Source organism: Myxocyprinus asiaticus, chromosome 9, assembly GCF_019703515.2.
Source record: "Myxocyprinus asiaticus isolate MX2 ecotype Aquarium Trade chromosome 9, UBuf_Myxa_2, whole genome shotgun sequence".
Classification (NCBI taxonomy): domain Eukaryota; kingdom Metazoa; phylum Chordata; class Actinopteri; order Cypriniformes; family Catostomidae; genus Myxocyprinus; species Myxocyprinus asiaticus.
In genome coordinates this window covers 17,234,006-17,258,062 of record NC_059352.1, presented here as the reverse complement: position 1 = coordinate 17,258,062, position 24,057 = coordinate 17,234,006, and the positions used below count along the sequence as shown (strand labels likewise).

The 24,057-nt window shown below is 36.8% G+C and overlaps 1 protein-coding gene across 6 annotated transcripts in view; it reads right to left on the bottom strand.

Moving 5' to 3' along the window:
• tns2b (tensin 2b) overlaps positions 1 to 24,057 on the bottom strand; it is a 28,706-nt gene that overhangs the window by 3,718 nt on the left and 931 nt on the right. For 2 of the 6 annotated variants that reach the window (XM_051707615.1, XM_051707616.1), the window contains exons 2-19: positions 18,133 to 18,238; positions 16,699 to 16,736; positions 13,528 to 13,560; positions 13,112 to 13,146; positions 12,799 to 12,982; positions 11,489 to 11,539; positions 11,238 to 11,360; positions 11,000 to 11,064; positions 10,654 to 10,737; positions 9,708 to 9,820; positions 9,536 to 9,632; positions 9,319 to 9,394; positions 8,626 to 8,755; positions 8,435 to 8,500; positions 7,677 to 7,793; positions 5,747 to 7,036; positions 2,970 to 3,039; positions 1,920 to 2,794 (exon numbers count right to left, since the gene is read on the bottom strand). In XM_051707615.1, the coding sequence (XP_051563575.1) occupies positions 1,920 to 2,794; positions 2,970 to 3,039; positions 5,747 to 7,036; positions 7,677 to 7,793; positions 8,435 to 8,500; positions 8,626 to 8,755; positions 9,319 to 9,394; positions 9,536 to 9,632; positions 9,708 to 9,820; positions 10,654 to 10,737; positions 11,000 to 11,064; positions 11,238 to 11,360; positions 11,489 to 11,539; positions 12,799 to 12,982; positions 13,112 to 13,146; positions 13,528 to 13,560; positions 16,699 to 16,736; positions 18,133 to 18,238 (3,553 nt within the window). Of the gene's footprint in view, positions 1 to 1,919; positions 2,795 to 2,969; positions 3,040 to 5,746; positions 7,037 to 7,676; positions 7,794 to 8,434; positions 8,501 to 8,625; positions 8,756 to 9,318; positions 9,395 to 9,535; positions 9,633 to 9,707; positions 9,821 to 10,653; positions 10,738 to 10,999; positions 11,065 to 11,237; positions 11,361 to 11,488; positions 11,540 to 12,798; positions 12,983 to 13,111; positions 13,147 to 13,527; positions 13,561 to 15,966; positions 16,047 to 16,698; positions 16,737 to 18,132; positions 18,239 to 24,057 lie in introns of those variants that run through there. The other 4 variants (XM_051707617.1, XM_051707619.1, XM_051707618.1 and 1 more) reach the window with 4 other exon arrangements.

Genomic DNA, 24,057 nt, shown 5'->3' with positions numbered 1-24,057 from the left:
GCTATGCTGTGTTGGGGAGTAACTAACTTAAAGTTGCGACGCTACTAACTTTACATTTTTCAGTAGAGTGACAGTATTTAACCCTTGTGCGTCAATTTAAAAAAGTTACTCTGAGGTCCTTAGAGGACAAAAATGTCCATGTCAAAAAACTGCCATAATAATATTATATATTAATAATATTTTCCACTTTCAATGAGTTAATTTTTTTTAACCAACATCAGTCCTGATCATAACTACCAAATATTCATTCATTTTCAGGATTATAACCCTTTAAATGCCAGTTTGTTCACATAATGCCACGCTATTTTTATACACACACACACAAATTTCTCAATACACACAATTTTAGCTGCATCATTTATTCAGTTGGCCTGCAGTGCTCTATAATACAGCAAACAGAAAACAGGAAAAAAGCATGTATTTTCTCCATAGGCTAAACATGAGAAAATGTAGCCATCTGGTGGAAATATTAAAAATTAAAAATTTGAAGCCAGGGCTCTGGAATGAAAGCATAATATCCTAGAATTCACTATTTTAGGCTTTAATGGCACTGGGATCAAATATTGCAGTTTTAATGGGTTTCAATGGGGACATTTTTTCCTTATGGTCCGTGTATTATAGATGTATTATACCAACTGAGGTTGAAATATCAAAATTCCCCCAAAAATACACACCTTAGGTAAAAATTTATGCCATTATTTTAAAAAGTTATTTTCGCAACATGCTCGCCTCTCTCGTGTTTGGAAGTACAAAACATGTTGATGAATTGTTTCATCGGGACGGTTCACACCGGTTAAAGTAAACAATTCCAAGATTCACTTTATAGTGTGGGAAGTACAATTAATTGTAGTGAATCGGTTCGTTCAGATAATTCATTTGCATGAACCAGTTCAAATAAACGATTCACTTGAACAATAGTGCAGAAGTCACTGCATGTTTTTTCTTAAAGCGAAATATTTAGTTAATTGTTGCTGTTTGTCACGGTTTATCAACACTGTTTTAAAGGTGGACTCAGTAATTTATTCCTCATTAAAAAAGTTTAACTCCTAAAGACATGAATTTTAATTTTGCAATATATGTAGGAAATCATGACCACTCACAATAAAATGAAGACTCCAGTCATATCAGTAACATTATAAAATCTGATTTTTTCTACAGGGAGAGGATCCGCACATGGGGGCTGCCATTTTAGAATCACATGACCAGCCGAATACTACTCGCTTAATATTAATCTTATTATTTGACACTTTCACTCATTGATTAACGTAATCATGGCTGACTGTGGAAAAACTAAATTTCTACAATGGCATCTGAAACTGAAAACTACTGATTTTAAATGATTCTGCATCCAAGCCTCTAGGTGTCAGTGTAAGTCCAAGATGACACAAAGACAAATTTACTGAGAGCCTTTAGGCAGTAGCTTGTAGTGTAGCTGACTACTATTTCTAAAGGGTAGCTTGACTGTAGTTGAGCTACTTTAATGTACAAGTAGCTTGTTGCTTGAGAAGCTCCAGGTTTAATGTTGTTATGTGGTTGCTAGAGTGTTCTGGGAGGTTGCTAGAGCATTGCTAGGGTTTTCTGAGTTGTTGCTTACTGGCCAAGTCATAAGAGCCAAAGTCTCAATAATATTCAGATCCCTAGATATGGTTTGGGTTCCTTCTTCAATGCAAGTCTATGGGTTTTTTGCCCATTTATCATCTGTCAGGTAAAATCATTATTCCAATCACTTAGAAAAGTAATAGCATAACTCTTATCAAGAAGCCATACATATTAAAGTATCTTTCATATCTGTAGCACAAACGGTGCTGGACGAGATGCGCTCTTAATTTACTTAGCATTAATTGTTTGTTCAAATACTTAACCCTAAGTATGTGCAATAGTAATAGTAATAGCAGCATTAAATATGCATATGCTCTCACCCTGGTCTCTAGAGATGCCTGGTTTGTACCAGTACTTGGAGCTGTCTTGGACAAACTTGGAGCTGAGGCGGTTCTCCGTTTCCTCCACTCCACTAGAGGGCGTTGCTTTGCATCTAGCTGTTGCAGGCAATTCACTGGTAGCAGAGAAGAAGGACACATGGAACTGGGCAGAGGAAGTAGGAAGTTTTGCAGCTGATTTTAATGAGCTTCTGCCAGTGCAATCAGATACGTTCTGAAGGTGTGATGAGCGTTGTTTTTCTGGAAGAGGAGGTTGGGGTAAGGAGGCTGGGATGGTAACAGCAGTGTAGCCTGTATATGGTACATGAGGCACTGTCAGAAGGGGATAGCTATATGATACTATAGGGAATGAGGGTGTGACATAGCCATCAGGGTCAGGGGATGATGCTCTAAAGTCACTGTTACTGCTTTCCCCATTGGATGATGTGCAGTCGGTCAAGGGTGTCAGGCTTTGCCTTTCAGCACTGATGTTTAATGAAGAGAATTCAGAGGCGGAGCTTCTCTCTGAAGAGCAAATAGGAGGAATTGTTGAGGTTGATGTTGTAGTGTAGCACGAGCCTGGGCGCTCATCTTTATTCTGCTTTGATTCTGGAAAACTGTTGCTGAGAGGGCTTGGGTTGTACGTATGTACCTGCACTGACTCCACCCCTTTAGATGTGAGGGTGGAGTAAGGGCATGATGGAGCTGTGTTAGATGTAGATTCTATGAAGGGTGTTTTCTTAGCCTCTGAATGCTGTTGTTCTGTTTTTTCTGTGGTTTCTGCATTGACAACGGTGACAACAGTGATCAGAGATCCTGGCAGAGTCTCATCCTCTTGACCTGTGCTTTTCACTGGATCTTCAGCCTCCAATGGTCTGCTGTTAGAATACACAGAAGGATTTGAGTTGATAGTACACCAAATTCAACCTTTTCATTCAAAACATGCCCTCAGGTGACTTATAAGTTCAAAGTACCTTGCTTCACTTTTATCACAAGGATAAAATAAAAGGTCTGGCTGAGATGAAATTAATGTATATGAAGGAAGATAATTACCTGTCCTGGTTGGGAGAAGAAAAGGCCTTATTGTGACTTTTATCAGCTTCAAAAACCTTGATACCCCCATCTGTAAAACACATAAAGAGTGTAAGGAATGAAGAAGGGAGCTGAGAGTTATGTAAAGTCTGGTTAGAATAAAATGGCACTTAATTCATGTTTATAGTAGCTTAGTGGTCCATAACCCCCAAGGGGGTCCACAAGATCACTCAAAATGATTTAAAAATGACGAACTTCCAAATCTAACTTGATTAAAATGCAAAAACCTCTAAAACCTGAAGATGTAGGCCAACAACTTATAAACCGACAGTTTCTAAAATTTCTGGAATCAAGAAATTAATCGTGATTATTTTAATTTATTGACATTCCTAGGTTTGGGATGGAGGGGTCCTTAGAATATTGTTTTGGCCTTGGAGTCAAAAAGGTTGATAATCACTGGGATCTGGTATTTAAGCAGTGAAACATTACATATTAAAGCTCTAAAAATGCTCAAGTGTCCCGTATTTTCATGGAGAAAAGTTGGCAACCCTATTCATGTTACATTATAGCACAAAATATTTATGTTATATACACTGACAAAAAATTTTTTTTAGTAGAGCATTGTTTGTGATTATTTAAAGTCCCCATAATTGTAGATTCCCCAAAAATCATAATTGTAGATTTGTGGCTTTTAAATTCATATCTGTTATTTTAAGGCCATCAGTATACTAGTGTACTGTTTTAGCAGATATACACATTTAAAATGAAGAGTTTTTCTCTTTCAGGAAAATGGACAAAAAAGATTGCTGACTTTCATTGTTCGCAGAGGCATATAGGCTAAAACATTTTGCCCAATAAAATGCTCTCTAGAATGAGAATGTTCCCTCCCATTAAAGGAATGTTCCAGGTTCAATACAAGTTAAGCTCAATCGACAGCATTTGTGGCATAATGTTGATTACCACACAAATTAATTTCGACTTGTTCCTTCTTTAAAAAAAGCAAATATCTGGGCCTGGGTAGCTCAGCGAGTATTGACGCTGACTACCACCCCTGGAGTCACGAGTTCGAATTCAGGGTGTGCTGAGTGACTCCAGCCAGGTCTTCTAAGCAACCAAATTGGCCCAGTTGCTAGGGAGGGTAGAGTCACATGGGGTAACCTCCTTGTGGTCGCAATTAAGGGTTCTTACTCTCAATGGGGCGCGTGGTAAGTTGTGCGTGGATCGCAGAGAGTAGCATGAGCCTCCACATGTGGAGTCTTCGCGGTGTCATGCACGATGAGCCACATGATAAGATTCGCGGATTGACGGTCTCAGAAGCGGAGGCAACTGAGACTCGTCCTCCGCTACCTGGATTGAGGTGAGTAACCGCTCCACCACAACAACCTACTAAGTAGTGGGAATTGGCCATTCCAAATTGGGAGAAAAGGGGATAAAAAGAAAGAAGCAAATATCGAGGTTACAGTGTGGCACTTACAATGGATGTGAATGGGGACAATGAAAGTGAATGTGGCCAATTTTTGGAGGGTTTAAAACCAGAAATGTGAAGATTACAATTTTGTAAAAGCACTTACATTAATTCTTCTGTTAAAACTCATGTATTGGTTGAGCTGTAAAGCTGTTTAAATCGTCATTTTTACAGTCGTTTTAAGATTTTAGGTTTTGTTGACATTACATCGTCATGGCAATAAAGTTGTAAAATTGGCTATAACTTTACACAGAAAATGTTAGTAAGCAATTTTAGCACACTTCCATTGTAAGTGCCTCACTGTAACCCAGGTTTGTGCTTTTTTTAAAGAAAAGGAGGGATGAGTCCAAATTATTTTTTTGTAATGATCAATATTATGCTACAAATGCTGTCAATTAAGCTTAACTTATATTGAACCCAGAAAATTCTTTTCTTACCACCTGCTAAGGACTAGCAATAGCATAGCATTTTATGGCTACTGGCTATTTCAAAAGTGAAAAATCCAAAAGTCCCACTCCAAATTCCTGCTAAAATAGAGCCCAAAAGTCTGGTTCTGGAAGTATAAAATACCATTAATTTTCTCCATAGGTAAAATTTTTTTTAACGATAACTTCTAAACCTTGAAGCTGTGAGCTCCGAAGTTGTAAGTCGATGGTATATGCTTCTGTAGAAGCCATTAGTCGCCATTATTTAAACATCTTTTAATAGAAATCATGTTTAATAGTGGAATTCCTGGTTAAGAACTACTCTAAACATATTGCTGAAGAGCAAAGATCCACCAATCAGAGAATTCCGGCAAAAGAGCCCTGCAGCAACCTCCTACTTCCATGACGTACTGTGAATGACACAGTCGAGTCGGTCTACCTATACTCTATGCATTTGTATATCTGAATATTTCGCAATAAATTGTTTATATATTGTTCTATACTTAGAATCAACCATGTTTTTAATTCAATTACATTATTCGCAATGCTACATGGGATTACATGGGGTCTTGCCCTCATGAAAGATGCCAAGTACACAGTCTTGTGCATTTGTCTTTTTGTCTAATTTTGAAATACTTCTCTGCTTCAAATCAATGTTTGTAATGTTGTGATTCAGAGCTGGTTGATTTGGTTAACAGCTTAGAACTCTTCTATAAAGAATTTTATGAAACCCCTAAAGAAATATATGAATGGGGAAAATACATTTGGAACCAAGAAGACTGAAAAAGTGTACAGGCACTGTTGCGTTCAAGAGGATTAACATAACACAGGTAAGAAAACTGCGTTCGTCAGATGGGTTCTTGGGATCTGTAAAGACTATAGTACCATGAGGTGCGCCATATGATTACCATTTGTGCAGTGCTGACTATCTTCAGCTGAAGAATTGTTGTGACTGGCTCGTCTTGGGGATGGTGTGAAAGCAAGTGGCGAGGAGTTTGTGGAATGACTGATGGAGGCATATCCAGGACTCTCTTTAAACGGTTGTGGAGAACAGGGACAGGGTGGATGAGGGCTGTGGTAGCCACTGCTTTGTGGGCTTGGATATGGACTCACTGGGGTAATATGTTCAGGGATGGTGTCTGTGACATATACTGCGGGGTCTTGTTTTGGAACAGTGTGGCAATGTCCGTAAGATAATAACGTCACTGGTGACATCACTGTTTTGCGTCGCCAGTATTCCGAATTTTGAACTCCTTCCCAATGAGACTCCACCCTTCCATCCCTCCAGTGCACAGGCCCCTCCCTCCTAAACCCAAACTCCTCTTCTCTAGACCAAGGCAGACCCTCTGACTCTCTACCTCGTAAAGAATGGAGGGCAACATCCTCCCGTAAACGGGAACAGTCTTGGCAGAAGCACGATGTTGGTGGAGCAGAGCTATAACGTAACTCTCGGTAGGGACTGGAAATCAGTGACTGATTTGGGGATGGAGAAGGAGGGATGTGGGTGTGACCCTGAGGGAGGGCGGAGCAATGGATAAGAGGACATGCCTCCCCTGAAATGAATGAGCGTGTCTGTGGAGGAAGTGAGTGGGAATGGAAAGACTGTGAATGGGAAAGTGGCATTTCTGGAGTGGGGTATGAATACAGGTGTCTGACTGTTTCAGAGCAGGCATGCTGCAGACAGCGTCCTCTCTCCCATAAAAGATCTGGCTGGGATACACGCAGATCCCGGACTGGCAGTGAAGCGGTGCGGTTGCAGGGAAGTGTGTGGTGTTTGGGGTGGACCATTTGTGCCAGTGCATGTGGGCTGGTCAGATCTGGGCTGCAAAACAAATGAGTGTGGGAATACGGATGACTGTAACAGGGCTGAACAGAACGATCTGGTCTCAGAGGAGAGCAGTCGCCATCATCCAGTATTGCTGTTTCTCTGTGTTCATCCTTCACTCTTTTTTCACTTTCAACACAGGATGGAAGTAGAGAGCAGGACTTGGAGGGTGAAGAGGAGGGATTTGAGTCTGTGGTGAGCGAGAGAGGCTGGATGGAAAGATGAATGTGGGGAGTAGAGGAGGAATGACTGGTTGAGTGTGGGGAGGTATTGATGGAGGCCTGGCATCCACTGGGACTAGATTCTGGTGCATGACGCTTCTTCACCTGAGCATACAGACTGCCGTCCAAAGGCCCGCGTGTGTGACAGATATCTACACATCATAGAAATATACAGAGACAACAATATTATTCTAATTCTGCATTCCATTCAAAGTCAAATGTGGGATATCCCTACTAAATATCTCCAAACATCTGACCATTAAGGTGTTCCAATTTTAACTCGTTGCATTTGTATTTATTTATTTATTTTGTTTAAAAGTGAATGTATATCATTATCTGTGTATGCTTCCCTGGTTCTCCTTGCTGCCATGTTCTCATAAAGTTGTACACCTGCCTCTTTATGGGAAGTTAAAAATTCCAACTTTTTAAGATGAATTGAATGCATTAACTAATTGTTTTCTATTTTCTGTAAAGCTGCTTTGAAACAATATGTATTTTAAAGTGTACTTATTTAAATAAACTGAATTGAACTGAATGATTACACATACAGTATGTGTTTGGGGCAGGGGTGCAGTTAACCATTTATGGGGGTGTATGCAATATCAATATACATGCAATGCAATATGCAAAAGACCTTATTTGCTATGTTACATACCACATTTTTGCGCCACTGCTGCAAAGGGTATAAGCTGTGTTGAATGCTTGTATCTAATGAACTTGGAATTACTTGGTGTACAATGATATACCTGTATTTAGATGTGTGTGTTTAGTGTTTAAAGTGATTGCACATACCCTCAACACTATCCTGATGGTGAAGGTTAAAGTTCTCGTATGAGTCCCAGCGTACAACAGAATCTGTGGTGCTGTAATCGACATTTACTCCCGGTTCAATCCACTGCAACTCTCCACCTCAAAACACACACACCCATGCGGCATAAACACAAAGCTAATGGATGGAGTGATGGTGAAAAAGTGTGGGTAATTCACTCACTGAGCACTTTATTAGGACTAATAAAGTGCCCGACGTGGTCTTCTGCTGTTGTAGCTCATCTACATCAAGGTTCTACGTGTTGTGCATTCTGAGATGCTATTCTGCTCACTACAGTTGTACAGAGTGGTTATCTGAGTTACCGTTGCCTTTCTGTCAGTTCAAACCAGTCTGGCCATTCTCCGTTTACCTCTCTCATCAACAAGCTGTTTCCTTCTGCAGAACTGCTGCTCACTGGCTGTTTTTTTTTTTTTTTTTTTTGGGCACCATTCTGAGTAAACTCTAGAGATTGTTGTGTGTGAAAATCCTTGTAGATCAGCAGTTACAGAAATACTCAAACCAGCCCGTCTGGCACCAACACTCATGCCATGGTCAAAATCACTGAGATCACATTTTTCCCCATTCTGATGGTTGATGTGAATATTAACTGAAGCTCCAGACCTGTATCTGCATGATTTTATGCATTGCACTGCTGCCACACGATTGGCTGATTAGATAATTGCATGAATAAGGAGGTGTGCAGGTGTTCCTAATAAAGTTCTCAGTGATTGTAGGTATGTACCTCTTGCCCTTTGTGGACCAGAAGAGAACACTAACTCTACTTTGGCATCAGCAGGGAAACGGTCATCTATACACAAAAACAAATAAGCATCATAATGCGGAAAACGTATTTTCCTACTGTTTTTTTTTTTTTTTAAACAGAGGCAATGGAGAGGACAATCAAACAAACAGTGTTTAAATATACATGTTTACCTGTGCAGGCATGGTCAAGTTCCTCTTTGCCAAAGGTAAGCTGAGATCCATGAACACTACAGGTGTGAAACTGAACCCTAAACATACATTCTCTCTTACACACACCTGATTGGCAGTGATAACACTTCACCTAAAGAAAGACAGAAAGAGAGAGAAAAAAAAACATTCACTTGCATTCATTCAGGAGTCCTATGGTGATTGCTAAGGCAATTTGGCAATTTGAACAAATCCCTAACCCTATATTAAACTTGCATAACTTGTCCCTCGTTTGTGCTACAGACATGACTGAGACACCTCTGAAAAGAGGTGTACTATTACCTTTCTAAGCAAGCAGACTTATGATTTTAAAAACAGGTGATAAAATCCCAAAGTCTTAACTTAAAGGAGGGGCCCAGGCAATATCTAGGGACCAGAATAGAAGGGGTTGGGCTATTTTGATTTGGGAAAGTAAGTAAATGCCTAGCATCTACCCAGAACAACTATGCAGCGATGCGCTAAAAACAGTCTGAACACCTTGGCAACAGCATTAACACTTTGGCAACAACCCTCAACAAACATGGCAGTGAGTTTTGTCCAGGAAAGTACCTTTAGAAAATGTAACAATATAGTCTAAAATGTTTTCCACCCTAAAATAAATAATACAAAGAATACAAAGTATTTAATAAAACAATAAATAATGTGTGCGTTTCTTACCAGGATGTCTCCCTTTAGAAGTAGAGCTGGTTCAATATTCACACACAGCATCTTACTGTTGGGACCCTGAATATCACTGTAGCACACAAATATACACAACAAGAGTCAGCAGAGCACTTTTTTGGCCTTTTGATTATTTATAAGATAGTCAAGAGAGAAGAGGAATTGATTAGGAAAAGTTAGGGGGCGGAGAGACTGATTCAGTGGACCCACTTACTATTTGGCAGAAGAATATACCAGCTGCAAAGACTGATAAATCTTCAGGAAGGGAGAGTAACCTGTAAAATGCAATGGGATATATGAGGAAACAGATGCTGTGATCAAAGGATGCATACTATGTTCATAGATGTGTTCTGCATATACGTGTATGTGTGTATCTGATGGTTTACCTCCACCTGACTGATAGTTGAGCAAAGCTGGAATATGAATCTGATGCAGAAACAGAGATGAGCTGTTCATCTTTATGGCGCCAGAGAGAAGACTGGCAAAATAATATATATACCTGTGATGACAGAGATAAAGAGATCTTACTATAAATAAAAACATGTTTGTTTTCATTCCAGTTGACTCGTCACAATAATTTCTTGCATTTCGACTTGATTTTATGAGTTTTCTAAAATGTTTTGCTTAATCACAAGTAAATTCAGAGTGGTCGAATTAAGTGTAATAAACTCAATGGTGATTGGAAAATAAAAATAAAAAATAACAATGATTGTTTCCAAACAGGTTTTCCTCAAAAAGGAAGTCCCACCTCAGACTCACGCCACCGATTGAGCCGATGTTGGTGTGCTGGGCTGGTCGGGATGCTCAAAGAAACAGAGCAATTGTGATTTTTTTTTCACATACTGATACCATTAAAGAAATGCACAGTTTGTAGTCAGCCATGATTAATTGTTTCTAAAAGCAAAAGTGTCAAATAACACTAACAGCTGGTTACCAGGATAAAGAGAGCAGAAATCGGCTGTTCATGTGATCTTAATACAATATGTTGGCCCTCATGAGATGGATTAATATTGAATAAATGAGCTCATATTAGGCTACAGATTTTAGTCTTCATCTAAAGTGAGTACATGGTTTTAAACACATTTCTCAGAAGTGCTATACAATATTTTTTATAATAATAAGTGTAAAACATTTTTTAAAGATCAACTTTTAGAGAAACTGAAACAATGCAACATCAATGTGCTCTTTAAACCACTTTGATTATATGTAATTTTATGGCAGTATTAATTAAATCTGTTTTCAAGTTGAAGTGACTTGTTTTGATTGAAATGTCCCGTACATCGTGACAAAATTAGAACAAGTAATTCTGGAACAATTAAAAGTTGGTCATACCTGTTCTGAGAGGGCTGAAGAGAGGGAGTGATTTTATCCTCACAGAATTTCCTCATAGCAACTGTGGAGAGAGCCTGATCTGCTCTGCACACACACACACACACACACACACACACACACACACAAATAAGCACATCCATTAAACAACAAGCATGAAGTATTGGAATAAAATTACACAAAAGAGCTCTTGTAAGACACTTTATTATAATATTATTTCCTGAGAGGATCAATGTCTGTTGTAAATGTATTTTTTTAATTTGATTTTTTTAATGATAATTTCTGAACTATTTGCGGTGATGTACCCAATTTGAATATCCATAACTGGTAAATGTGTTTGTGTATGTACCCTGCTGATATTTTGCTATAGTGCATGTAAGCTGCTACAATCACTCCTGTTTTCCCTTTGTTTCCCTGAGGAAGAGACAGGTAAAAAGAAGGAAAAAGAAAAAAAAATGATTTATTTAAACAACAAATAATAATTCAGGATTCTGAGGTTGACTATTTTTCACACATTCAACTCCATTGATACTGTGATGACATTTAGTACCTTTACACTAAATATCAAATAATTTCTGACTCCTAACCTTGCAGTGCAATACAACTACATTTTGGGGGTCAGAGGTCAGCCAGCTCTCCATGGACTTGCACACAGCACATATTTTATCGAGGGGAGGGGCATGCAGATCGGGCCATCCAAACTCCTCAACCTGAGTCAGGGGAAAGAGGCATCCAGAAATATAGAAAGACATTTACATCAAAACAGTTAGCAATAGAGTGATTTCTGGAGTGTGGACTTACAAACAAAGATTATTTTAATAATAAAGGGTGAAGATACCTTTGGATTAAGCCTGCAGATATCATGCCGTTTCTCTGACAGATTTATAAGCTGTCAAAAAGTGAAATAGAGATAACTCAACAATGTACAAGGGTAGATCTCACAAAGCATGTCTATTAGATGTCTGGCACTGATTATTGAAACATGGGACAAAACATTTCCCACAACTTTACCTGCCATTAGTTTTAAAAATAGTAACATTTCCACTTTTAAATTAATCAGAGCTGGTTACTGGAATGTTCTTAACAAAAATGTATCATTTGATTTGATTTTATGTTTATTTTTATAAAAATTATGACAATACATTATCACTTTCTACCCCTAAAACCACATGTCCTCAGACAATAACTCAATACATCAGATATATTAAACTAAAGAAAAACAGAAATATAAATATGTATATTTAAAAGAAATGTTACTACTACGTCTTAACAATAGGAAGACGTTGATTTAATATATATATATATATATATATATATATATATATACCTCTTTAATAAGGTTTACATTTGAACATGTAGAACAGATTAGAGTAATACAAAATAATTCCTTGATATATAAACGTATATATTAAAAATATGTTGCATAAAATTGTTTTATGTAAATAAAATAATTCATTGTTATTACCATAACAAAAAACCTATATATATATATATATATATATATATATATATATATATATATATATATATATATATATATATATGTATGTATGTTAGGGCTGTCAACTGATTAATATTTCTAATCAAATTAATTACATGATATTGAATTGAATTAATCACAATTAATCGCATATACTGAATAAATATTTGCTGAGAAAGGCCCTCAAAAAACATTAATTCAACATATAATTTCAAATGGTTATATTTAAATAATAATAAATATAATATATAGTATATAAATATAATAATTAAGAAAGTTAAAAAGCATTACATTATTGTGGCAGATGAGTAAAGCATTGATAAAAAAAACAAAAAAAGCAGCTTTAGTCAATATATTATTTATTTTCATATTATTGAACATAAGCTTATTATTGGCCTACGGTCCACAGCAATTCATTTTGCAAACAAATTTGTGGTTTGACAGTTATAAATGAGAATAATCTTATGAGAATCATCATTGGGAAAAATGAAAATTCTATGTGCTTAATTGTAATCAAAATAATGTTCTAAAATAGGCTTCATTTTTTTAATGTAAATATAATTTTTTATTTGCATGTTTGTTTGTTTGTTAGACGTTGAAATAGGACTCTTACATGACATGATCTACCAGAATCAACCACTGAGATTTTAAACAACACTATAACTTACCAAGACCTTATTTTGATGTTTACATTTCAGCATGGCTGCTACTTCCTTCATATTGGCACTGTAATGTTGTTCTTCCAAGTCAGACAGAAAGAGGACAGAGATAATACGCTCAGTGATGTAGGTCAGGTCAAAATCATGCTGCCTGTCCATCAACCTCTCCATTACGCTGTCCACACTGTCTCTACTGTGATACATACAACATATAGAGAAAAGTGACTCAGTATGTCATATATCAACACATGCAAACTTAAATCATTACAATATTTCACTCTTTTCTCTGTGATTCAGGGTCAACCTCATGATTAGCTCTTACCTGGGAGGAATGTTCATCTGGTTTTGGAACTGGGGCTGAAAAAGATCAGATGTGGTACAAATGATATTTCACAATACTTAATTCAGTAAAAGGCATTCACCTTCATGTTCTTTCAAAACCTGTTTGACTTTCTTTCTTTTGTGGGCCACAATAAAATATGTTAGGCAGAATGTTAGCCTCAGTCATCATTTACTTTCATTGCACTTTTTCAAATACAAGGAAAATGAATGGTGACTGAGCCTAATATTCTGCCTAACATTTCCTTTGGTGTTCCACTGGGGGGAAAAAAGTAATATAGGTTTGGAACAGCACGTGGGTGAATAAATTATGACAGAATTTTCATTTTTGGAAAGTTCAATTATTCCTCATTCTCAAGTTAGTATGAAAATAAATATCTATAAACTGGCAAAACTCACTTTATTTGAGATAGCTTCACAGGGGACAGAGACCTGGAAGAAATGATAGAGGATTGTGTGAGAAGGTATAGCATATGCACATCATGCAAACAGAATCAAACATCTTTAATGCATTCAATGGTTTGGAGGGTTTAGACACCGGAGACCATAAAAGAGACCAGCCTCTTATAAAACATAAACATATACATACACACACTAAGCATACCTTGGGGCCACTTGGTGGCTCTCCTTTTAAAGACATCCTTTCTGTCCCCATTAGGCTATTACCACGTAAGGGGACATCTGGTACTGTTTAACTCCCTATGTGTGCATGTGTCTGTGCATGTATTCACACACGTGTTTACTTTGCTTCCTTCTCATCAATTAGCTCAGACTCACATTTAACTAACACACTCACCTAAATGCTTAACGCACAGTGACTTGCCTAAATTAGGTGCAGACACAAAGATATACTATAGCTTATTATATATCCTAAAAAAAAAACATTTTTAAAGAGTGTGATTCTGGTATGCATAACCCTGTTACACTGTTAAAGACATGTATATGTGCTGTTAAAGGGATAGTTCACCCAAAAATTCCTCCTTCCTGCCCAGTAGGTGGCAATATGCATGAAGAATGTGAATTGCCAAAAACAAACAAAGAAGAATGTGAAAGTGAAAGTGGAGATTTATTGATTTATTAATAAAAAAGGACTTATATATTGATCCACACCTATCATATCACTTCTGAAGATATGGATTTAACCACTGGAGTCATATGGATTACGTTTATACTGTCTTTATGTGCTTTTTGGACCGTCAGATTTCTGGCCACCATTCACTTGCACCATTACGGATCTGAGATATTTTTCTAAAAATCTTCATTTGTGTTCTGCAGAAGAAAGAATGTCATACACATCTGGGATGGCATGATGGCATAATTTTGGGCGAACTATCCCTTTAAGATTCTGTGTACAGTTCTGTGCAAAAGTTTTAGGCAGATATGAAAAATGTTGTATAGTGTGGATGTTTCCAAAAATAGTGTCATTACAAAAAAACCTGTGAAAAAACAATGATAAATATCAACTAGGATCAAAAACAAAACCTTTGATCTCACATTTAACATATACAGTTTTACTGCCCTTAGTAAAGAAATAGGTTGGATACGATACTTGGTAAACATAGTGTTAACATGGTACACATCCAAAAAAAAACCTTGGCATTTGCCATAGCACAAGTCCAAAAGCCATGGCATAACCATATTACCATGTTAAAAAAACCATTGTAATACCATTGTACTTTAGTTTTAATGCAGGCATGCAGACTCGTGGAAAAATTGTATTTCAGTCACAATCATTTTTTTATTTTTTTTTGTCTGCATATGTTAGGTACTAGAATCTGTTATAATAAATTGCAAAATGGTCTAATAGGAAAAGGAGAAGTAAAGGGGGACACTGCAAACATTAAGGCACAAAAATAGACATTAAAATATGTATAACATATTCAAACTAGTGTGTATTTATATCTGTGAAAACACGTATGTTTTTTCCATCCAAACTTATAGTATATTATACATATTATAAGAATAATGAGAACTGTAGGTGTAGGTGTGACGTGAGACATTCTGAAGGACTAAACAAGGTTGATATGGACAGACATATAGAGTGATGTATAAAGAGAAACAAAAGCAGCTGATCGCTCAATACAGGACGGGTTTAAAGCCTGCTGGCTTTATGATCTATTTCCACTACTCTATTTCAGATAATCAGCTGGCCTGTGTCCTCCTCTGTGTTTGTGTATTTTCACAAGTCACAAGTTTTCACCATACTAAACAACAGTTTAGCCTACTCCAAACTACTGTAGGTTGCTAAGAATCTTAAGATGACATTTGTAATAAATATAGATTCAATGTGTGTTTGCAGTGTTATGTGTAGACAAAACCAGGCTTCTATGTGTGATAAACACACAAGGTTTATTAACCACATCCTGTTTCAGCAGGTAGCAACTACTTGCCAGAGACATGGACACAATCAAGCTCACACACCCCACGTCACTCTCATATACTCTCAATGAATTAAAGATGATGATCTTTAATAATCCATAAAGATCTGGTTATATCTCACATCTGTCAGTATGTATATTAATTTTGTCCATACACAAAACCTACTTCTACGCCCTCTCAATTTTTATCTTCATAAATCTTTGTGTTTCTATTTCTCTTTGTGTCAAAAAACAAAAAATCTTTGTCATCATACAGTTCTACTGCCCTCTCTCTGCATTAATAACAGCTACAGACAGGCAGACAGACAGACAGATAGATAGATAGATATACAGACAGACAGACAGACATTACTTAGATTAAACTAAAATGGATCCTAATCCAAAATCAAAGGTACACTAAAAGTATACCAAAGTCTTCAAAATGAAACCTACCTTTGATACTTAAAAAAAAAAAAAATACCTTTCTGAGAGTCCAGTTTTCTAAGATCTGTGTAGCACACACAAGTGTTCTCCTCTCTTTCACTTCTTCACATTCAGTCTCTCTGACCCTCTCACTCTCACCCAACTCTTCCTCTCTCTCTTTCTTTTCCGCCCTGTGAAGGACGGTGAAAGAACTAGAGAGCACTGAACTACTGTTCCCCCCCAGGGATCACAGAATGAAAGGGAAAAAACAGAGAAAGAGTGGAAGATGGGGGAAGGCAGACAGAGAAAGAAGGAGAGAGAGAGAGAGAGGAACAGCTGTGGCGTGTAGCATGTGGATACGCTGTTATATATCTGTTTGATGGACACTGATGGCATCCAGTGACTGATTGCAATTTCTATTAATACCAGAGATAACCAGAGTTCATACCTCATCTGAATTAGACCTATTTGAACTATATTTGATGCTGTGTCTGAGAGTAACACACATGACAACACCAAAGGCATCTGAGATCTTAAACATGGAACATGGAAAGACACACGCACGCAGTCACAGACAATGAATATATTTTTCCACCACATGTCCTTTTTGGTTACAGCCAAATCCAGAGCTAACCAAAGTGCAGCCGAAAAGTAAAGTGGACACAGTACTTCATTTTACAGGCAAAGAGTAGTAACAGAGTTTCACAGAGAGAGAGAGAGAGAGAGAGAGAGAGAGAGAGAGAGAGAGAGAGAGAGAGAGAGAGAGAAACAGTATCATGCAATATCTTACCTTTGCCTCACATTTCTTATGTACTACTGTTTTACACTCTGCAACCAAAGAGAAAATGCATAGTATATGAATGAATAGAGATGGACCGATTTTTTCCAATACCGATAACTAAGTTGGTGGAAAAGATATATATATAAAAGATATATATATATATATATATATATATATATATATATATATATATATATATATATATATATATATAATTTTTCTTTTCCAAAATAAATCAAAACTGTGTTATATTTTAGCATCTTCAAAGTAGTCACCCTTTGCCTAGAATTTGCAGGCATGAACTCTTGACATTTTCTCAACCAACTTCTTGAGGTATCACCCTGGGATGCTTTTTAAACAGTATTGAGGCAGTTCCCATCTATGTTGGGCACTTATTGGCTGCTTTTCTTTATTATTTGGTCCAAGTCATCAATTTCAAAAACTATTTTTATTATATTTTAGTTTTATAATTAAATAAATGAATATGGTGGCACAATTATATTTTTGTCTACAAAACTAATTTCAAACATTTAAGCATACGCCTTCAGATCAAAAGATTTTTAAGATCATGAGAAACATTTCAATCAAGTGTTTCAAAAGTTTTGACTGGTAGTGTATATATATATATATATATATATATATATATATATATATATATATATATATATATATATATATATATATATAAGATGAGGTTTTGTATGATTATCCACAATATCTGAAGTTTGAGACACAATGTATGTGCTGATTTGGTGCATTTCAATATGGTCACATTTGTCTTTGCATGCAATCAGTTGCATGCTTCAATTTGGATCACCTGATTGATCTAATCAAAATAACAATGCATTGAAGTAAGGATACAAAATGGATGAATATTGTCAATGATGAAAGATTTATGCAGATTTATGCAGATTTAAGCAAATCACCACATCATTACAGTGATTGTTTTTATTTCACCTCAACAAGCCATTCTAACTGTAGAATCCTCTGGAGGAGGAACACGGAGGAATAATAATAATTAAAAAAAATATCTGCAACTATCGCCATAGATTTTTGCAGATAACTGATAGTTATTATTGGCACCGATTAATCAGTAAAACCGATAGCTATATTAGCTACATGTATATTTTGGGAATAAATTGAATCAGAAATAAAGAAAAAACATTATTATTATTATTTATGAAAAATGTTTTCTGTTATGGGTATGTTTAGGGTTAGTCTGCAGCAGACCAACATGGAATCAGCACATGCAGACCTCTGAAGATATTCCCTCAAAATCAGTGCAGAAAAGAGAAAATTGTCTGCACATTCAGTCTGGGCCTGTGTTGTCATAATAATAAGCATAATTTAAAGCAATAAAAGTCTATGGTATGTCCTTAACGCCTCATTTTGATAGCTAGGTAAACTTATGTATGTGTATGTGTGTGTGTGAATGTGTGTCACCTCTGCAGTACATGCCATTGCTGTTGAGGGTTTGTCTACAGACAGCACAGTGGTGTTTCTTCATGAAGTACCTCTCTTTAAAGGAGTGTGAACTCACTTTCCCCAGCTACTTATGTAAACACACAGAGAATAATATAGTTACAGCAGATGAATTCTCACACAGTGAAATATTTACCCAATGTCACCAACACTCATTATATTGAAAGTGTTCAGAGCTCTCTAAAACAATTTCTATAAAGTCCTAACCTTCCTAATCCCTTTGAAATCTGCAGAAATTTTATCTAAGCAGGAATGCAACATTTCGAGCAGAATTATCCGTTATTGTAGTGGATTTCCTGTATTAACCTGAGCTTCAGATGTTTGTGCTTCTCATCCGTCTCCCTGCATGCTGATATCAGACACACTAAAGATCCGTTGAGTTCTCGTGCTTGTGAATGTATCCCTTTTTTAAATTTCAGAGCAAAGTTTAAACTCTCGTTTTAGCGCAGCAGTTGATTGACAGGTGAGGTGTGGCGCTTTGCTGCTGTCCAGGACACATTCAGGATGGGTAGCGTTTACACCTCAAATGCGATGTGGTCACATGCTTTTGGACCACATTCGTACGTTGCTTTTGTGATCTGATCACAAAAAAGTTTACACCCCGTTTAGACCTGTATTTAGGGATGACCACATGTGATTGGATCACCTGAAACACATCTTAATACCAAGTGTAAACAGGGTCATAGTGAAAAAAAGGAGTTACATTTTGGTCTGTTCTCACCCAAAACCGATTGGATAGCTTCAGAAGACATGGATTAAGCCACTGAAGATTTATGGATAACTTTTATGTGGACTTTGTGCTTTTTGGAGCATCAAAGTTTTGGTTACCATTCACTTGCATTGTATGGACCTACTGAGCTGAGAAAAAAAATCTTCTTCTAAAAATCTTTGTGTTCTGCAGAAGAAAGAAAGTAATTTACATTTGGGATAAATAAGAGTAAGTAAATTATTTTGGGGTGAACTATTCCTTTAAATGCATTTAAACGTTTTTTTTTTTTTTTTTTATGATTACCCACCATTAGAACTATGGAGAGATTGACCCCTTGCTGTTTGAAAAAAAAAAAAGAAAAAAAAAAAACAGTTGATAAAATTATATTCATATTGTGGCACCCTATATGTAAAAAAAGATTTATATATTTAATTTAGCTATTATTAAGCCATTTTCTGTAAAACATATCTGCTTCAACCATGCATGTCCAGATATTAAAGAGCACTGACTGAGGATATATGTCCACACGCCCCCAGATACCGTGATATGAACACCATAAATCAATCACTCGTACATTTGAGGAGATTAATGAAAAGCATATTTGTATTGGGGAACAGCAGAATGATGAAAGACCTTGTTGCATCATCCAGATATTAGCTATTACCTTAGACAGCAGGATATTTGGTCAATGATAAAACAGCCTCTCTTTCTGTCTCTTTATAAATGTTGCGCAATTAAATTATATATATATATATACAGTGGCGGTTCTGGCTTACTTGGTGCCCTAGGCGAGATCCGACGTGGCGCCCCCGTTAATATCAACAACAACAACAACATGAGAAACAGATCAATATTAAAGCCCTTTTTATACTCTAAATTTCCACTTTCACATCTGAAAGTCACATTTGATGTCTGTTTAGTTTCACTTTCACGTCTGAAATTGTAAGTGGAGATTTAGAGTAAAAAGGGACTTAAATATTGATCTGTTTCTCACCCACATATATCATGTCACTTCTGAAGACATAGATTTAACCACTGGAGTCTTATGGATTACTTTTATGTTACCTTTATGTGCTTTTTGGAGCTTCAAAGTTCTGGCCAACATTCACTTGCATTTTATGGACCTACAGAGCTGAAATATTCTTCTAAAAATATTCATTTGTATTCTGCAAATGAAAGAAAGCCATATTTCTGGAACGGCATAAAGGTGAGTAAACGATGAGAGCATTTTTGGGTAAACTATCCCTTTAAATAAAAAAAAACTAGACAATGAACAAAGAAATGACATAACTATATATATATATATATATATATATATATATATATATATATATATAGCCAATCAGGAAAAAGTCGGGGCACCTTTCTCACATCAAGCTCTTGCAGCTTCCTGCTGGGGCACCTTTCTCACATCGCGAATCAGTGTTGCCAGATTGGGCTACTTTCAATAGATTTGTGCAGGAGAAAATGTGCTTGAGCGGGTGGTCAAAATTTGGGCTGCTTTGGAACGATTTTGGCGGGTTTTTTTAAATTATAAAATTAAGAATTTCCATTGCCCATGCAACTAAAATAAAGAAAACGTCTCCACACTCACTCATTCAATCAAATAGCCAAAACACTGTTAGACAGAAAATGTGTTTAATCCTGTTCAGAGGAGCTACGAGTTGCCACACCCACCAGTGAGTTCAGAATGTGTGAGATCTGCAGGTGTTGCTCTTTAATATTTGTGATAGAAATGAGACAATCTTAACAATGACAAAGTGTTAAAAATGTAAGAGAACATATCGAAAATGGGGAAATTATCCTGATATCAAGTGGTGGTTAATGCCAGGACTTGCACCTTTGAGTTTCTCTCATGACCAGACCACTGATGCCTTTTGGCTATAAATTTAATGCTGTTGAGTACACCGATCAGGTAATCTGTCGTGCCGCCCCAGAGAGCGTTGCCCCACTAGGCGGCTGCTTATACCGCCTATGCCAGGATCCGCTACTGTATATATACTCACGCCAAATCACCCAGCAGCACATTATGTTGAAAGTAATCTTACTGTGAATCATTCTTATCCTTATTGAGACATCCAAACTTTTGTTGCAATTTTCTATAATTACTTCATAGATTTATTCAGTCATTTTAAAGTATCTGACATATTATTATTGGCAAAATATTTACTTTCAGTTGTAGCCACAGTGTAACGTATTGTGAGATTTTTGTTTAACCTTACTCGTTACCGCCTGTGAAAAGAGATTGACAATGCTGCCATCTACAGACTGCTAATTGGAAGTAAGTAATTGTTGCGAAATGAGGACGATGGTTCATAAAATTAACCCATATCCTGTAAATTCACTAGTTTAAACACTGATTCGCTGAAATGTTTGAATCCTGTAGTCTAACGAAAGGCTTTTATACTCTACAGTCTATAAAAATGGCGGTAAAAAATGAATTTACTTGATGGAGTCTGTTAGTTGCTAATGTTTATAGGATAAATGTTATGGAAGACTGAGGTCTTCCACAGATTTTAGAGGAATTATATGTTTTATACAGATAATTATACAGATAATGGTTTCAAATCACACGTACAGCTTCTCACTCATCAAGTCCAAAAGTTTCTGTTATATAAATACTAAGAGCCTGTGAGATGAAATGTAGAGTGGAAATATGATGGAGACTTAAATTTTATTACAAGCATGGTTCTTGATAAAACACATTTGGTGTAATGCTGCTCTCCACCCTTCTCTTTCTCTCTCTCTCTCTCTCTCTAGCCAAAGTTTGACTCATGGATAAAGCATTTCCCTCTCCACGTATCCAACACACACACAGAAACTACTTTCTCCTCATGCTTTCCCACTAGTAACCCTTTGAAGACTGCAGAATGAACTGCTATTTAAGTTATTAGAGGTCTCCCAATGTGTATATGACAGAAATAAAGCAAGACAAAACTAGTTTCCGCTCTGTCGCAGTTGCTGCTGACATTTTGAAATAGAAGAGTCATGAGTTTTGGCCCTGGTAAATGGCATTCTCTTACACACTGCAACACACACACACACACACACACACACACACACACACACACACACACACACTTAAATTCCAGGCAGGAGCAGACGGGAGCAGGTGGGAAGGCCGAGGTATGCTTCCATCGTCCCAGAATTCCAGTCTATTTTTACCTAGCCTTTCTGACCACAGGATCCCTGGGAAATGTATGTTTGTGAGTATGCTTGCATTTAAATGTTAATTAGGCTATTTGTCAGTGATTACAGAATGTATTTTGCTTTTTTATGTCAAGAACACCACACACATACACCAGCGGCCAAAAGTTTGGAATAATGTACAGATTTTGCTGTTTTGGAAGGAAATTGGTTCTTTAATTCACCAAAGTGGCATTTAACTGATCACAAAGTATAGTCAGGACATTACTGATGTAAAAAAACAGCACCATCACTATTTAAAAAAAGACATTTATTATCAAATCTAGACCCATTTCCAGCAGCCATCACTCCAACACCTTATCCTTGAGTAATCATGCTAAATTACTAATATGGTACTAGAAAATCACTTGCCATTATATCAAACACAGTTGAAAGCTATTTGGTTTGTTAAATGAAGCTTAACATTGTCTTTGTGTTTGTTTTTGAGTTGCCACAGTATGCAATAGACTGGCACGTCTTAAGGTCAATATTAGGCCAAAAAAGAAACAGCTTTCTCTAGAAACTCGTCAGTTAATCATTGCTTTGAGGAATGAAGGCTATACAATGCTTGAAATTGCCAAAAAAAACTGAAGATTTCATACAAAGGTGTACACTACAGTCTTCAAAGACAAAGGACAACTGGCTCTAACAAGGACAGAAAGAGATGTGGAAGGCCAGATGTACAACTAAACAAGAGGATAAGCACATCACAGTCTCTAGTTTGAGAAATAGACGCCTCACATGTCCTGAGCTGACAGCTTCATTGAATTCTACCCGCTCAACACCAGTTTCATGTACAATAGTAAAGAGAAGTCTCAGGGGTGCAGGCCTTATGGGAAGAATTGCAAAGAAAAAGCCACTTTTGAAACCAAAAACAGAAAGAAAAGGTTAGAGTGGGCAAAGAAACACAGACATTGGACAACAGATAATTGGAAGAGTGTTATGGATCTTAATCCCATTGAGCTTTTGTGTGATCAGCTAGACTGTAAGGTGCGTGAGAAGTGCCCGACAAGACAACCACATCTATGGCAAGTGCTAACTGACAGCTAGAATACCGAGGATCTGCAAAGCTGTCATTGCTGCACGTGGAGGATTTTTTTGATGAGAACTCTTTGAAGTAGTTTAAGAAGTTCTGAATTTTTTTTGTTTTTTTTAAAAAAAATTGTAATAGTCATTTTTCACATTATTAATGTCCTGACTATACATTGTGATCAGTTGAATGCCACTTTGGTGAATAAAAGTACCAATTTCTTTCCATAAGAGCAAAATCTGTTCATTATTCCAAACTTTTGGCCGCCAGTGTACAACATGTGAGTGTTTGTCACTGATTGCAATGGGTAACTGTATGTTGATTGGAAATATACACTCATGCTATTTACATGCATGTAAATCTGTAAGGAATTTCATTTTCCATTCTATGGTTCTGTTAAGGCGCATAACATACTGAAGCTGTAAATCTCCCCAAAAAGCCAACCTGCAGCTTTATGACTGACAGTGACTGTATTATAGTCCTGTGTATTATTTACAGGACCTTGTCCTACACATCACATTAGTGAGGCAGGGATGCCATTTTAGCTTATATTAAACCTTAAAGTAAAGAATAGCATAGCACATTTTTCAGATTGTAACAACAAACATACATTTATACATTTGGCAGACGCTTTTATCCAAAGTGACTTACAGTGCACTTATTACAGGGACAATTCCCCTGGAGCAACCTGGAGTTAAGTGCCTTCCTCAAGGACACAATGGTGGTGGCTGTGGGAATCGAACCAGCAACCTTCTGATTACCAGTTATGTGCTCCATACCACTCTATAAACTGTATGTCATTTTATATTGCACCATGCATTAAGCCGCATTTTGGTAGTTGACATGAAATTTCAAGTAGTGATAAGCCGACAGCAATGTGACATGCTATACTCATAAAACTATTTTCTAAACAAACCACTTAAAACAACTGGTGACCAATAACAGACTTAAAATATATACT